The sequence below is a fragment of the Schistocerca cancellata genome, chromosome 3, assembly GCF_023864275.1.
Source record: "Schistocerca cancellata isolate TAMUIC-IGC-003103 chromosome 3, iqSchCanc2.1, whole genome shotgun sequence".
NCBI classification, from domain to species: Eukaryota; Metazoa; Arthropoda; class Insecta; order Orthoptera; family Acrididae; genus Schistocerca; species Schistocerca cancellata.
In genome coordinates this window covers 286,176,126-286,190,480 of record NC_064628.1, presented here as the reverse complement: position 1 = coordinate 286,190,480, position 14,355 = coordinate 286,176,126, and the positions used below count along the sequence as shown (strand labels likewise).

Sequence of the window (14,355 nt, the reverse complement as noted above, 5' to 3'; positions counted from 1 at the left end):
CAGCGATATCAAGTTATAAGAAGACTTATAATGAGACTTATATTTTATGTTGTCGATAAGAGATTAATGCGTATTATGTAGTGCTATTGACTGGTGTAATTATCATAGGGTCTACTGCTCCTATTAAAAGTAGTCTTTCGCGTTTCGTCGTAAGGCCTGACAGTGGGGAGCGAGCGTAGCCAACCTTGCAGCGTGCGACAAGCTATCTTTCTATCCATTTCGTTCTAAACATTCTCACATTACACTAACCTCACCTGTTCAGTGTAAGGAATTCCTCTCAGAAAATCTAAAATGTTGACTGACATTAGGGTTAAATTACTTGCTGCTAAAAACGTGTGCTGGACGTTCACTTGTGCATCTGCATGGCGGATCCCATTCGTTCTCAGCTATTGGCCAACCTGCGCTTCGCACACCCGAGCTCATTTGTCCATTTATCGATGAAAATAGTGCGTAAAATGTGATTGGCGAAAATACATTTTGTTACATGTTCCTCCGCATCTGTTCTGTGACAGGAGTACGTCAGAAGATAGTGAATCGAGGAGAAGTACGGCCTGTTTTCACTTGGAATTCGTGAACGAGGAACAAAATGGATCTTCGGAAAAGAGTTACAGATTGGTTTTCGCGAATGAGAAGCTGGAAAACAGGAACTGGAACTCAAGCTGAGGCATCTGTTGCTGTTGTTGACGATGATCCAGATTTGGAAAGAACTCTTTGGCGCTTTGAACCGTATGTCATGAAAGTTCAGAGCGTTTTAATATGGGAAAATCCAGTGATCAGTGTGTTTTGTGTCGTAGTGGTCAACATTTTATTTTGGTAAGGTGATGTCAGTAACTTTGAGTCAATCGTGCGCTTAAAACAAAAGTGTGTATTTTTATTGTTGTGGTTATTGTACACAGGTTGGTTGTCAATTTCCAGTGGCGTTTTTATGGCCTTTTGTTCACTCTTGCCCTTACAGCAATTCTTTACGACGTGTGGGCACAGAAATGTTGGCCAGAAATATCAGAATCCTTGTCGGAAAAGACGAGACGCACTTTGCAAGTTCCACCCATGCAAACAAGGTAAAGTTTTGAAAATTGTGCTGACTGCTTGTATTTCTAAATATTTACGAAATATTTGTGTTTTTCTTGGTAGGTGCGTTGCTCACTGTGGATATTATAATGTTTTGATAGAACGTTGCGCTGTATATATCGAATGAAATTTCAAGGGATCGAAACGCTCTTCTTATTTATTTATTTTCGGACGTCATTAAATAACAACCACTCCCCGCATTCATTTATTGATTATTATTGTTGTTTTTCATAGCAGTGGCTCACAAGTGTAAGTACGTAAACATAATGTTCACCGACGAGAACGATAATTTTTTTTGGCCCAGTAAGTCCTTCTCATGATGAATATTCAGCACCATTAAATCTTTTAAAAGATTCTCAAATCCCCGTTATTTATTTCTTAATTTATGTAACAGTTAAGTTATATTCCGCCGTTACATTCCGTGCCCATCAGAACAAAGGCCGCTGTAGTGGTGTCGTGAATCAGAAATTTTTGGATTCGTAAAGTTACAAGCTACAAAGACAGTCGCAGCTAAATAAATTCAGGATACTAGCCTTTGCCTTAAAAATGGAATAGAGAATAATAATAATAATAATAATAATAATAATAATAATAATAATAATAATAATAATGGTTAATGTTTAATGTTAGTTTCATTCCCACAGTGGATGTGGATGTCTTATGAATATTTTAGAAATCATTATTCAGGAATTCAACATTAGGAATGTAAATGGAATAAACAGTGCTTGTATGAAAATAAGGCAGTGGTATTGAGAAAATATTTATTGTAGAGTGACGTCTGACGGATGTGAATAGCACAAGAAAAGAAGAGTGGGCAAGAATGTGACAGTGATGTTTGCATTTTTACTGGAAGAGGATAGTGTTGTTTATAAGGTCACTTCAGACACTTGTATATGAAATGTTATGCCATCTCAGCTTTGTCGTATATTATCAAACAATTGGAAACTTTAAAAGTGGTGCACTATCTTATTTAGGGCTTACAGAATTTACAAATGACTGTGTAGCGGCTAGTTGATAGGTCTGTAAACGCATTGAAGGTGACAGACAGTTTACATTTACAAGTGTACCTCGTGTAGTTAAGAGCATACTCAGTTAGGGGCAGGGGAGGGCACCTACACCTCTATACTGTAAAAGAGAGTGACGAGAATTTTCACAAACTATACTTATATCCTGTCCTGCCAGGCTGACAGATTAATCAGTTCTAAGAAAACCAGGAGATGTAATGGACGCTGACTAGTAGAAAGTGCACTCGAGAGCCATTTGTTGTGAGATCTCAAATAATGATTCATAGCAAAATTACTATGAATCCCCCCTCCCCAAGCTCATATCCTGGGTATGCTCTTGTCTGTGGTTTTGCCTATAGGCCTATTGGGAGATAAAATCTTTCAGGTAATGGTACACAAATAAATAATTGGTGATAACACATCCATCTTTTTATTTATTCTATATATTAATTTTTTCAGAGCATTAACTGTTCCAGAGATAAGTCACTACCTGAGCCAAGCTCAGTCTATGTTGCGAGACTACTACATCTGGTTAAAAAATATGAGAGATGACCAGCCAGGCATGGTAAGATAAAATATTTTGTACTGCATCTTTAACTAGTGCTGTTCACTTGCTTTCCTTGGTTTTAATTGATGACTGATAACTCATCATTTTTCCTTCCTTCCAATTTGTTCCTACACTTTTGATGTTCATTTATCTTACTTAGTCCCTCCTCTAGCAATGTTGCTGCCTACTTTAATTTCAACAAATTTCTCACAATTCAGTTAGTTTTATGTTCAATTTGACATTTAAATTATTAGCTGTGTACAGCATATTTTCATGTAGAATACTTATGAAATTACAGGAACTCATTGACTAATAAAATATATCAAGTAATGTAGTGCTGTTTGTATTACTACTATTTCTTTGGGTGCAACATTTGGCTAGCCTTGTATAACCTTGTATCTTGGTGACAGATATTTCTTGCCTCCTTCTTTATAGGCTATATAACTGTACTTTTACTTAAGACCAAGAGAACATTGATCTGGTAGATGAATAGTTGAAAAGAACAGATCTCCACATAAAAGATGGCTTTTTAAAAGCAGGGGATACATGTTTCAAGCAGAGGAATTATATTAATGTATTATAGAACAACTTACAGTTTTGTTTCTTAAATGATGGTGACATAAGGGGAGCAGCATGAAATGGCTTTCTCATTTAATATAATAAACATAAGACACTTCAGAAAGCTGCTGTAAGTGTGTGGTAATGTTGCTGTAGCTTGTGCTACATTGTTCAGGTGGTTCCAGAAATTTTTTGGACTATGCAGACTAAGCCCTTGTGGTCTTTCAGGCGTGACTCTCACAGACATTAACTTCAGTACAGTTGAATAATGCTACAGACTTTGTGTGGCAGTTTCTTCATAATAGAAATGGAAATGAGCGTTTGGGGTCATTGGCCGAGGGGGGGGGGGGGGTGGGCTTGCAGGACAGGTCCGGCCGCCCCGGTGCAGGTCTTATTACATTCGACGCAACACTGGGCAACCTGCATGCTGGATGGGGATGAAATGATGATGAAGACAACACAACACTGAGTTCCTGAGCAGAGAAAGTCTCCGACCCAGCCAGGAATCGAAGCCGGACCCATAGAACGGCAATCCATCATGCTAACCACTCTGCTGTTGGGGTGGACAATTTCATCATAATTAAGTGTGATGATACCAGTATGGCCATTGCTTGTGCCTATAGAGTACAAATCTTGCACCAAGCAAGGTGGTGCAGCAATTAACGTGCTGGAGGACTCATCATTCAGGAAGATGATGGAACAAATCCACATCCAGCCATCTGGATTTATGTTCTCCCTGAATTCCCTATATTGCTCTGGTCAAATGATGGGATGGTTCGTTTGGAGAGGGCATGTCTAATCTTCCTTCCTTCAGTTTGTAGAGACCCTTTAAGAAAAGGTTGAATGAGCAGAAACATAAGAGTTGCTGCAGTTATTAGAAGGATCATTTTATTGAAATCTATTATCACCAAAGAAGAATTGTAGCTGTATTTAGAGGGGGGGGATGTTGTTTTGAAGCTGTGCTGAGTGGATTTTCTGGAATTCCAAGAGCAATGAATAATTAGCATGAAGTGCTTGAAAACTACCCAAACAAGCTTATTCTGAACATAGAAACTGAATAATTTGTGTCTGCAAGAAGAAAGGGAGGTGGGGGAGAGGCATTTGTTCTTCTTGGTCTTCCCCACTTTTTAGTTTGTGTACATGGTAAACTCTATTTTCGTCTTGAGTGTTACTTTTTCTTAATAGATCTGATGTTAGATGACAGCTGAATTTGTTGTCCATGATATTATTTCTTCATTCTTGATAACACATATTTTTTTGTACTTTCTTCTTTACAGTTTTGTTGCTTGATGTGTGCAAGTTTCTTGGTTCTTACTGTTATCGGCCGTACTGTTCCGGGCTGTGTTATTGGCTATATACTGATAATGACTGTTATGGTTGGTCCTGGTGTCTGCATTCATGTTTTACCTCCAACTGCAGTACAGAAGCTGAAAAATTTTTGTGTATCATTTAAGGAGAAAGGAAGAGGTGAGTGTATTAAGTGATTTAAGCTACATCTGTTTCAAAGAATATAGAAATTTGAGGTATTTTGTTGTCAGCAGATAGAATTTTTTCCCGTGTAGTTTTTTGCACATTTTGGCCATTTGTAATTTTTTGTACAACATAAAATGAAATATAAAATATTAATTCTTGTGTACAACATAAAATGAAATATAAAACAGGTTAGTTGAGAAATTGTATGAAGGGTAAATGTTAAATATGATTTTGGGTACATATTTTACAGTTAACTAACATGAAACTATTTAGAATTATATTACAGTAAATAAGTCTATTTCCTTGAAGTTGTTGTATCCACACAAGCACCAGAAAGTGCACAGATTACACAAAGTGAATTCTTAAAATTAACTGAAATTGTGGCCAGTTTGTAAGAATCATTAAGTCTTGGTTTGAGTTGCTTTCTGAAGAATTTGTGTAATCTGTAGAAACAGTGGTCAGTTAAATATCCCTTCAAACTGACTGTAAAGCATTTTAAAGCATTGGGAGACTTAATGTCGTGAGACAACATGTTGTAAATATGTTTATTATAATGCAATGTCATTCTCTGACTGAAGCTATTTTTCAGTGGAAATTCCAGGTAAGAATTTCAACAATGTAGGAAAAGATAGATTGCTACTAACTGTAAAGAAGACACGTCAACACATGAAAAGGCAAGCACACCTCCCGCACACGACTGGCAACTCTAGCATCTTGTGCCGGAGTGTGTTCTACACGTGTTAATAAAAAATATGTCTCTAATAGGCAGAGTCATTATTAAACATTGCTGCTTTAGTTGTGAGTAGTGAAGCAAACTACACCATACACTTATCTAAAATATTAAATGAGCTTATTTAAAGGATGCAACCTACATAAGCAGCATTCAGTAAGAAGTTGGTGTACATAATGCTTCAGTTACTTTGACAGGCCTACTTCTGACCAGAGGAAGTTGTAACTTGCATCTGAAAGTTATTTCTAAACTATCACAGTAAGATTCAGTACATCAACAGCTAGAGTGTATTTAAAAATTAGCTACACTTTTGCTCATTTCTAGTACAGCAACATCATGAAATATTACAGTAGTTTGTTTTAAAATCTAAATCCATCTGTTGCTGCTCCTAACGATTAGGAATAATTATTAGTGTCAAGTATGTTTGTACCACATTAATGATGTTGTAAAAGTGATGTTTCCTGTGAGCTGTTGTTGTTGGTGGTGGTGGTGGTGGTGCAGCAGCTCACTATGCCAGCCTATCCCCTGCAAGCCTCTTCATCTATGAATAGTTACTGCAACCTATATTCATGTGAATCTGCTTTCCTTCTGATTTTTACCAAATCGACAATTTCTTGATGCATCAGGATTTATTTTATCAGTTGATCCCATCTTTTTGTAGAGTTCCTTTTCCCCCTGATTCAGTGCTTTTTCTTTAGTTACACGTTCCACCCATCTAATCTTCAACATTCATCTTTAGCATTACATTTCAAAAGCTTCTGTTCTCTTCTGGTGTAAACCGTTTATAGTCCATGTTTCACTTGCATACATTCTAGATAAATAACTTCAAAAAAGTCTTCCTCACACTTAATTTTGTACTAGATGTTAACAAATTTCTCTTTTGCTGAAATACTTTTCCTGCTGTTGTCAGTCTGCATGTTGTGTCCCCTCTATTTCTGGCATCATCCATTATTTTGCTGCCCAAATCACAAAACTCATCTACTACTTATAGGCCTTATTCTCTAATCTGATTTCCTCAGCATCACCAATTATAATTTGACAAAATTACATAACTTTGTTTTACTTTTGTCAGATGTTCTTCTTATCACATATTTTCAAGACACTATCGATTCCTTTCAGCAACACTTCGCGATCTCTGACAGAATTACAGTGTCATTGGCAAACATCGTCTCTCTGAAATTTAATTCCCCTTCAGAATTTCTCCTTGATTTCCTCTGCTGCTTCCTCAGTGTATGGTTGGAATAATGTAGGGCTATAGAGCACAACCCAGTCTCATTCCTTTATCAAATTTTCCCTTTCATATCCTTAGTCCTTTCACTCTTTATAACTGCAGTCCAATTTCTGCACAAGTTATAAATAACATTTTGTACTCTGTTTTTTATCCCTGCCACTTGGACTCATTAAGCAGCATTTGTTGGATAGCCTCACAGACAGCACTTTGAAGAAAAAGGGTGGTGGTCGTCAGATTTAGAGGAAGTTGAGATTTTTTGCACTTTAAGAGAAGGCATGTCAGTGTACTAAATGAGAAGACAAGTGTCAAAGTGACATTTAGTGATGTCCTCCTTGAGAAGCAGCCACCAACTTATTCTACTTAGTGGCATTAGGTTTTAATGTTTCCTGTTGATCATTTCATAAGGATGTGCAATATTGGTGTTTGGGATTTGCCAGGACTTTACATGTAACATTCAAAGAGTTTGTGGTAGACAGTAGCGTCATTGGGGGCTGTGATATATGCATTTCAGGATAGTAGAATCTTTGGTAGGTGAAGGTAGCTGCCAGCAGTTTACAGCTGAGCCTTATGAGAGTATAATGTGGCAACATGAGATATTTAAGCGATTTCCCTGTTCGACAGTGCATGTGTGCTGCCAGCTTTTTACTCCTGACATTGCCTAATGCCATAGAAACTTTAAGGTATGTCATACTACAGCTTAGTATAGATATTCAGATGGTTGTCAGTATTTGTAGTACTGCGATGTATTGATTTGTGTGCTTGTTTTATAGCACTTGATAATGGGTAATGTTGTTCTGAAACTTGTTGCGGTAAATATGTCACACATTTCACAACTGGTGTTTAATGTTCTCAGTACAGGATAATGTAACTTACATGTAACTTCACTATGTGATTACTCTGCTATCCACAATAAAGTGTCTGGCAGAGGGTTCAGTGAACCACCTTCAAGCTGTCTCTGTTTCACTCTCGAACAGCATGCGGGAAACATGAGCACTTAAATTTTACTTTGCGAGCCCTGATTTCTCTTATTTTATTGTGATGATCATTTCGCCCTATGTAGGTGGGTGCCAACAGAATGTTTTCGCAATCGGAGGAGGAAACTGGTGATTGAAATTTCATGAGAAGATCCCGTCGCACGAAAAATGCCTTTGTTTTAACGATTGCCAATCCAATTCACATATCATGTCTGTCACACTATCTCCCCTATTTTGTGATAATACAAAACGAACTGCTGATAAACGTCTTCATAGATTTTCATGTAACAGCTTAATTCATGTCACACTGAAACAACTTCGTCTATGAATGTGCACAAGAAATAAATCTGTAGATACATCTTGATGTATTCAGCCATAACAAAAGTGCAGTGTCTGTGTTTCATACAAGGTCGGTTCCATAAGTAATGTGACCAAATTCATAAAAAATCATTTATTGAATATATTCATACAAATAATCAAAAATTTTCAAAATAGCCCCCTCTTGTGTCGATACACTTCTGGAGGCGGTGTTTCCATGCCTTTTCCGGAATGTCCTTTAGAGCTGATGTAACATGCGCTTGGATGCTTTCAATCTTGTCCCAATGTTTTCCTTCCATGATTCCTTTTAACCGAGGAAAAAAAGTCAGCGGGAGCCAGGTCAGGACTGTAGGGAGGCTGGGGAACCGAAGGGGTCTTGGTCCTGGCCAGGAAGTCATTGACAATGAAGGCGCTGCGACTTGGTGTGTTGTCGTGGTGAACTTTCCACGTGTCCTTGATGTCGTTTTGGCAGTGTGAGACCTTCCTTTTCAGTCTTTTGAGCACTTTCAAGTAGAAAGCTGAGTTCATTGTAGTACCGGTAGGTATGAATTCGTGGTGGACAATGCCTCTGATGTCAAAAAAGAAGACAATGAGCATGGTTTTGATCCTGGACTTGCTCATGCGTGCCTTCTTGGGATGGGGCGACAATGGGATGTGCCTCTCTGAACTCTACCTTTTTGTCTCAGGGTCGTACTCAAAAATCCACAACTCGTCACCAGTGATAACTGAGTTTCATTTTCACACATTTCCAACATTTGTCAGCACCAAAGCATACGCATGTGCTTGTGTTCGTCAGTCAACACTTTTGGGACGAGTTTGGCACACGCCTTTCTCATGTTCAAATCTTTGGTCATAATGCGGAAAACTGTTGTTTTTGACGTGTTTAGAGTTTGTGCTATCAATTGAAGGCTCAGCCGTCTGTCAGAGTTCAAACAATCGCGCACACGCGTCATATTTTCATCAACTCGTGAGGTTGATGGCCGTCCACTGCGAGGTTCGTAGGTGATCTCTCGGCCCTCCATGAATGACTTGTGTCATCGGAAAACTTGTGATTTGGACAAGCATTCGGTCCCAAGGGCATGCTGAATAATGGAAATGTTTTGGTAGCAGACTTCCCAAGTTTAACACTAAATCTGCTAGCGTACCATTTGCTCTACAGAATGATCCATTGTGCTGTGTTACATAAACTCAAAACAAGGTTGACAGAAATGCACGTCCTGACTCTTGACAGCTCGCAGCCGAATGAGACAAAGAGCGTTTTGAACTAACACCCCCCTCCACTTAGCCCAGCCGGTTACAACACGCTGGGGTGTACCGTTGCGTCAGAAAAAAAATGGTCTCATTACTTATTGAACACACTCTGTATGTGACCTGTCCTATTGGTCACACAGACAGAGATTCATTACAAAATTGCTTATCACATCCTGGCTAATTTGATGTTAGAAAATTGTGTTATGTAAATCTTGATCAATTTGAGGAAGGAGCCATTCTTGCACCAGTGTGAGCTATGCTGCATTCATAACCATGTTTTCATTTGTGAGTGTTTTTTACAAAACTCTTCCATTTTCAGGGAGTTATTTTTGTGCTCGACAGTTGGATGGGGATCATGCAAGCCTTAAAAGAAACTTTCCTATTATGTTTAAAAGTTCCCCCATAGCTCAAATTTGCACTTGACAGTAAACTGTTACTTTCTTTGTAGTCATGCTAAGAGTCTGCTTCAGTTGTAGTCAGTGTGGTTGGAACATCAATCCCTCAGTGCACACCATACTTACGTTCTTTACGTTGAAGTTCTCTGTTTGTCTCCAGGTTGATTTCTTTTGGCTCAAAAGACTCCTTAATTTGTGTGGTATTCTCTGCCAGTGAACATAGTCAACTTGTGCTTTCACTGTTGCACTGATCATCTTATCATATTGTTTGTTCAATCTCAAACAGTCTTTCACAGTGGAGGTAACGTGTTGATATGACGAAAAAATGCATACTTCACTATATTTGCCAATTTCATGTTATTCAGCCCATGAATATCATAAAATCTTGTGCTTATATTGCCGTCTTTCTCACAGCTGAAGCTGTTGTGCACTAAATGTGTTTCTACTAATTGAAACTCCATCAGAACTCAAGTTGTGCCATTTGAAAATGTGAGAACATCCATTTTCAGATGATACACAGTTATTCCAAATCAGATTTATGCTTCAGAGTGAGGAAAAATTTTAAATTGATTACATAATTTTAAATCTATCTGTGTTTGTTTAATGTAGTATCATTTGTAGATGTACAGTATCGCTGGTTACTGCTATCTCTTTTATTGTGCTTTTTATAATGGTGCAAAGATTGTGTCATTCGTTCAAACTCTTTGTAATCCTATGAACTAAAACATGCCAATTTCTTATGTCTTGCTCTTTCTCCTGCAGGCATTCCAGTTTGGAGTCCATTACTTCTGTGAGGCCATCAATACATCACATCCTCTCCCACCCTCTTCTTGCACCTTTGATTCTCCCCCAGCATTAACATATGCCTTCTCATAATCTGCTCAAAGTAGATCAGTTATTGTTTCAGTATCAGATCTTCCAAGGAGCAATCTGATTTTATTTGCTGTAATACTAATCTGCTTGTTCTGTTTGCACTCTGTAGAACTCTTAAGGAGTTGCCTCCAACACAACAATTTGAAAGTGTCTTTTGTGTGCCATTCCAGGTCTCACATCCTTATATGAACATAGAAACTCTCTCTAGGCTCATTCCACGCCAAAAGCAGGGGTCAGGAAGTAATTTTAGATGGAGTCAGGATACTTTTGGAAACTTTTTATCAAGGCCCATAAAAATCATCATATTCCTTAGTAATTTTTTATTTTAATTTTTACTCACAAAAAATATGAATTACAATATATAGGCATATTTGTATTTAAAAGTCAATGGGAGAAATTTTGCACTGAAGTGCCAAAGAAACTGGTATAGGCATGCATATTCAAATACAGAGATATGTAAACAGAATGCGGCGCTGTGATCAGTAACGCCTATATAAGACAACAAGTGTCTGGCGCAGTTGTTAGGTCAGTTGCTACAATGGCAAGCTACCAAAATTTAAGTGAGTTTGAATGTGGTGTTATAGTTTGCGCGCAAGTGATGGGACGCAGCATCTCCGAGGTAGCGATGAAGTGGGGATTTTCCCATACGACCATTTCATGAGTGTACCATGAATATCAGGAATCCAGTAAAACATCTAATCTCTTGCATCACTGAGGCCAGAAAAAGATCCTGTAAGAACAGGATCGATGACGACTGAAGAGAATCGTTCAATGTGACAGAAGTGCAATCCTTCCACAAATTGCTGCATATTTCAATGCTGGGCCATCAACAAGTGTCAGCATGCGAACCATTCAATGAAACGTCATGGATATGGACTTTTGAAGCCAAAGGCTATGTACACTTGATGACTGCATGACACAAAGCTTTATGCGTCGCCTGGGCCCATCAGCACTGACATTGGACTGTTGATGACTGGAAACATGTTGCCTGGTCAGACAAGTCTCATTTCAAATTGTATCAAACGGATGGATGCGTATGGGTATGGAGACAACCTCTTGACACGATGGATCCTGCATGTCAGCAGGGGACTGTTCAAGCCGGTGGAGGCTCCATAATGGTGTGGGACGTGTGCAGTTGGAGTGACATGGGGACCCCTGATACATCTAGATACTGCTCTGACAGGTGACACATACTTAAAACAGCCTGTCAGATCACCTGTATCCATTCATGTCCATTGTGCATCCTGACTGACTTGGGCAATTCCAGCAGGACAATACAACAGTCCACGTGCCCCGAATTACGACAGAGTGGCTCTAGGAACACACTTCTGATGGCTACCAAACTCACCAGAAAAGAACATTATTGAACATATCGGGGATGCTTTGAAACATGCTTTTCAGAAGAGATCTACACCTGTTCAGAAGAGATATCCACCCTCTTCTATTCTTTTAGATTTTTGTGGACAGCCCTGCAGGATTCATGGTGTCAGTTCCCTCTGGCACTACTTCAGACTTTAGTTGAGTTCATACCATGTCGTGTTACAGCACTTCTGTGTGCTCGCAGGGCTCCTCCACAATATTAGGCAAGTGTACCAGTTTCTTTGGCTCTTCAGTGTATTTGCAGTCTTGAATCATTTTCTTAAAGTTAGGTTCACGTGACGCACAGCATTATGCGAATAATGTCTTCAAAGAGGGGGGGGGGGCATTAATCTTGAGCAATACCTGTTATTCAAAAAATTCATTTTTGAAAATAAAATTTCACAAATATATGTGGAGCCAAACATAGTAACCATGTATATGGCTAATTTTTTTGCAGTTCTTATATTTTTCTGGGAAATGTTAATTCTAAAATTCTTTGGTAGATGCAGTTTTATATATTTGCAAGAAAACGTCTTCCTGCAAGTCTGTTAACTCCATTTGGAGTGAAGGCTTTGAAAGGCAGAACAATCGTGCAGCCAGCTCCGCCTATTTTGCTGCTGGTGAAACTTCAAACAGCAATTTAAAGAACCTCGACAGCTTCTCTATCTTCAATATTGCTGAAAATCCATTCTTAAGATCTGACATAAAATTTGGGAATATTGAAATGTCTATTTCAGAATTACTTTTATATTTAAAAATTGTTGGAAAGTGAAGTAGTTCTTGACTTGCAATGCCTTTTTCGAAGATATCCTACTTGTGACAGAAAGAAGACACACTTTTTATCAGATCACATAGTAATTTCCCATTTCCTTGTAGCTGGGTATTGAGTGCATTTAAATGTTTCAGAATGCCTTTCAAGAAAACCGCACCTGGCATACTGCATTGGTTTGCTAGCAACTCCATGGTTTATTGTGTCTTGTGAATCAAAGTTTTCTAAGAAAGACGTTACTTCTTCTCTTATTTGCTGAAAATGTTCAATCACTTGACCTTTACTTACAAGGGGAGGCCGGCAATTGTGAAATTCAGATTCGATTCATACTGCGCATAATAAAAGCTCATGGCCAGAGGTGTCATGTGGCAAAGCACCAAGATGCACTTCTCAGCCGTTGTCGAGAAAATCGACAGTTAAAAGAAACGTTTGCGGTGAAATACTCTCTACGATTAATGATTTCCTACAGCGTCGTGGCGCAGCGGTAAGCGCTGGAGTTCGTAATCCGAAGGTCGCCGGATCGAATCTCGGGACATGCAATTTATTTTTATTATTATTTTTTGTAATATATATATATATATATATATATATATATATATATATATATATATATATATATATAAACTATTAATGAATTGCTTATGCATGTTGGTGAAGGCGGATCGCTCTACAATTGTACCGCCTCCATTTTTCCGTTTGTTTAACAGGGTGTACCAAAGCTCTCCCATCCGCACTGATTTTCGACGATGTTACAAGTTGCGCTAGGGACCGCATCTACCTTCTTTCGAAGTTGGCACGCAACTACGCTGTTATGCGGCGGCTCGTTTCGGCCCATTCAACATCTGTCCTTCAAGTGTAACGAGCGAGTAACGGAGTTTATATTTCATACCTGCCACAGCAAGTTTGTGTTCGTGGGGTCTCTATTCTAATTCGAACGTTTGACTTACGCTATACGTATTCGTTTCGGAATATCGTTTCTACGTCTTCCGTTAACTATACGTGGTTAACATTAGGAAGACAATTAATAACCTTTGTGAAATACAATTTTGTTTGGGGAAAACGTAATGATGTTCGAAGTCGCCAGTTTTTCCACGACAAACGACTTTCAACAACTTATTATATGCATAATTGTTGCAACTGATGGCCGGGAATTATATATATATATATATATATATATATATATATATATATTTGAATTACAAAAAACAAATACTAAAAAAAAAAATGGTTGAATGGTTCAGGATTCGAACCGGCGACCTTCGGATTACGAACCCCAGCGCTTACCGCTGCACCACGACGCTGTGGAAAACTTTTACTCTTAGAGAGTATTTCACCGCAGCGGTTTCTTTTTAACTGTCGATTTTCTCGACAACGGCTGAGAAGTGCATCTTGGTGCTTTGCCACATGACACCTCTGGCCATGAGCTTTTATTATGCGCAGTATGAATCGAATCTGAATTTCACAATTGCCGGCCTCTCCTTGTTAGCCAACAAACATTTCTGCACTGTAATAAATCAGAATGCACTGAATCGCACTCGGAAAGAAACTCTTTAACTATCTGTGCTGAAGAGCATAATAAGACCTCATAAAGTTAATAAACTTGATCAATCTGTCCATTACTTCTTTCGGCCACACTAAGTTTTCCACAAGGGCTGCCTGGTGAAATATGCACAGGTAAGTTAGAAGTCCAGCAACCTCATCTTTGATTCTATTTACTAGCCGTTGTTCTCTGCTGATCATTGCTGGGGCCCTGGCAGTTGAAAGAACATTTTACCATAATCGTTGTTGACTTTTGTCAGGAAGTC

The 14,355-nt window shown here is 38.6% G+C and overlaps 1 protein-coding gene across 1 annotated transcript in view; it reads left to right on the top strand.

Moving 5' to 3' along the window:
• The first annotated feature begins 427 nt into the window (after positions 1-427).
• Positions 428-14,355, top strand: part of LOC126174962 (reticulophagy regulator 3-like) — a 32,982-nt gene continuing 19,054 nt past the window's right edge. Inside the window, exons 1-4 of the mRNA XM_049921430.1 lie at positions 428-813; positions 897-1,058; positions 2,532-2,637; positions 4,455-4,644. Of these exons, the coding sequence (XP_049777387.1) occupies positions 587-813; positions 897-1,058; positions 2,532-2,637; positions 4,455-4,644 (685 nt within the window). The 5' untranslated portion in view covers positions 428-586. The remainder of the gene's footprint in view (positions 814-896; positions 1,059-2,531; positions 2,638-4,454; positions 4,645-14,355) is intronic.